The sequence below is a fragment of the Vicia villosa genome, unplaced genomic scaffold (genome assembly GCF_029867415.1).
Source record: "Vicia villosa cultivar HV-30 ecotype Madison, WI unplaced genomic scaffold, Vvil1.0 ctg.000397F_1_1, whole genome shotgun sequence".
NCBI lineage: Eukaryota > Viridiplantae > Streptophyta > Magnoliopsida > Fabales > Fabaceae > Vicia > Vicia villosa.
In genome coordinates this window covers 534,125-536,678 of record NW_026705178.1, presented here as the reverse complement: position 1 = coordinate 536,678, position 2,554 = coordinate 534,125, and the positions used below count along the sequence as shown (strand labels likewise).

Below are 2,554 nucleotides of genomic sequence, written 5' to 3'. Positions count from 1 at the left end.
TATGTATTTCTTTATAACAAACATAGGTATTTTATATTCCTATCTAAGATTCCTGGGAATAAGTTTTTAATCTCTCAAACAAACACCCCCTTATATTTTCGATAAAACATCAATTTTTTTGGAAAGTCAACTTTTTATATTTTCGAAAAAAAATATTTTTTCTAGAAAAAATCGATTTTTCATATTTTCGGAATAATTGATTTTTTTTAATTTCTTAAAAATAAACTGAGTTTTTAATTTTGTAAAAAGTATTTTTTATTTTTCAAAATAAAATTAATTTTCAAACAATTTAGTTTCAAAAAATTTATACTTTGGGGCCCTTACTTAGGCCCCATAAAAAACAAAATATGATGGGGCTTTGAAATATGGGGCCCTACAAATTATCATTTGATAAAGGGCTTAAAAAAATGGGGCCATATAGGGGCCTAATTATTTGGGCTTTACAATATAGGGCTTTTTTGACACCTCTAATCACTAGCAATTAATACTATTGTGCAAAGACATTTATATTAATGTTGCACTAGATATCTTGAAATTAATTATGACATTATTTGAACATATATTATTTAAGGTTGTTTATGATTGATTATGTGAACATATTTATATTATTTTATTTTGTTTTCTTTACAGTTAATATTGCTACTATATCTGCTAACATGAATTCAGTTCCGGTTCTTAATGGTGAAAACTTTAAGGACTGGAAGGAGAACATCTTAATTGTTCTTGGCTGCATGGATCTTGACCTTGCATTGAGGATGGAGCAGCCCCCTTCCCCTACAGACTCCACTACCCCTGAGGAAAAGAAAAATTATGAGAAGTGGGACCGTTCCAATCGCATGAGTCTTATGATCATAAAGCGTGGCATTCCAGAGGCATTTAGGGGTACTATATCTGAAGAAATAACAAGTGCCAAAGACTTCCTTGATGAAATTGAAAAGTGCTTTGCTAAAAGTGATAAGGCGGAAACAAGCACACTCCTTCAAAGCTTGATTTCTATAAAGTATAAAGGCAAAGGAAACATAAGAGAGTATATTATGGAAATGTCTAACATTGCTTCCAAACTTAAGGCACTAAAACTTGATTTGTCAGACGACTTGCTAGTGCATTTGGTGTTAATATCTCTTCCTGCACAATTTGATCAATTTAAGATAAGCTATAATTGTCAAAAGGAGAAATGGTCTCTTAACGAGCTTATTTCGTATTCTGTGCAAGAAGAAGAGAGGATGAAGTAAGATAAGACAGAAAGTGCTCACTTGGCAAGTACCTCTAAAAGCAAGGGCAAAAGGAAAAAAAATATAAGGATATAAAGAATGAAGCTGATGAGGGTCCGATACAAAAGAAGCAAAATAAGGGTAATGATTGTTTCTTTTGTAAAATGACTGGACATGCAAAGAAGGAATGTGCCAAGTATCATGCATGGCGTGCAAAGAAAGGTATGTTTCATAATTTGGTCTGTTCTGAGGTAAATTTAGCTTCAGTACCAAGAAACACATGGTGGTTAGACTCCGGTGCTACTACTAACATTAGTGTTTCAATGCAGGGTTGCATGAGTTACCGAAAGCCAAATGATGCTGAAAGATGCATTTATGTGGGAGATGGAAAGTCGGTAGAAGTAGAGGCAATAGGGCATTTTAGGTTGTTATTAAGTACTGGTTATTATTTGGATTTAATGGATAATTTTGTTGTACCGTCTTTTAGACGAAATTTAGTTTCTGTTTCTTCATTGGACAAATTTGGTTATCATTGTTCATTTGGAAATAATAAATTTAATTTATCTATTAATTCAAATATTGTTGGATCTGGTACTCTTATGGCATATGATAATCTATATTTACTTGATACTTATGCTTCTTATAATGAAACCTTGAATGTGGAATCACGTGGTACTAAGCGTAAAATTGAACACACAAATTCAGGAGCATTGTGGCACAAGCGTCTAGGTCACATTTCTAAAAATAGAATTGAACGACTTGTGTCTAATGGGATCCTAGATTCCATTGACTTCGCAGACCTTAATGTTTGTGTTGAGTGCATTAAAGGAAAACAGACAAAAATCAAGAAATTAGGCGCATATAGAGCTACGGATGTCTTAGAACTGATACATACAGACATTTGTGGACCATTTCCGACACCGTCTTGGAATGGCCAACAATACTTTATATCATTCATAGACGATTACTCAAGATATGCATACCTATTTCTTATACATGAAAAGTCTCAATCATTGGACGTTTTTAAATCATTTAAGGCTGAAGTTGAGAATCAACTCAATAAAAGAATCAAGTGTGTTAGATCTGACCGTGGTGGTGAATACTATGGTAGATATGACGGTTCGGGTGAACAACGTCCTGGTCCATTTGCCAAGTACCTAGAGGAGTGTGGGATCGTTCCACAGTACACCATGCCTGGTTCACCTATCATGAATGGTGTATCGAAAAGACGAAACCAAACTCTTAAGGATATGGTAAGAAGCATGATATGTCATTCTACTTTACCAGAGTCACTTTGGGGAGAGGCACTAAAGACTGCAGCTTACATTCTAAACAGAGTACCA

At 34.0% G+C, this 2,554-nt stretch overlaps 1 protein-coding gene across 1 annotated transcript; it reads left to right on the top strand.

Moving 5' to 3' along the window:
- The first annotated feature begins 656 nt into the window (after window positions 1–656).
- Window positions 657–1,232, top strand: LOC131627727 (uncharacterized). Its single transcript, XM_058898583.1, has one exon. It carries the CDS (start codon window positions 657–659, stop codon window positions 1,230–1,232), a length of 576 nt encoding a protein of 191 aa, XP_058754566.1.
- Window positions 1,233–2,554: the final 1,322 nt, after the last annotated feature.

Coding starts and splice junctions, on each gene's coding strand:
- LOC131627727 (XM_058898583.1), top strand. CDS start 657: ATGAATTCAGTTCCGGTTCTTAATGGTGAAAACTTTAAGGACTGGAAG.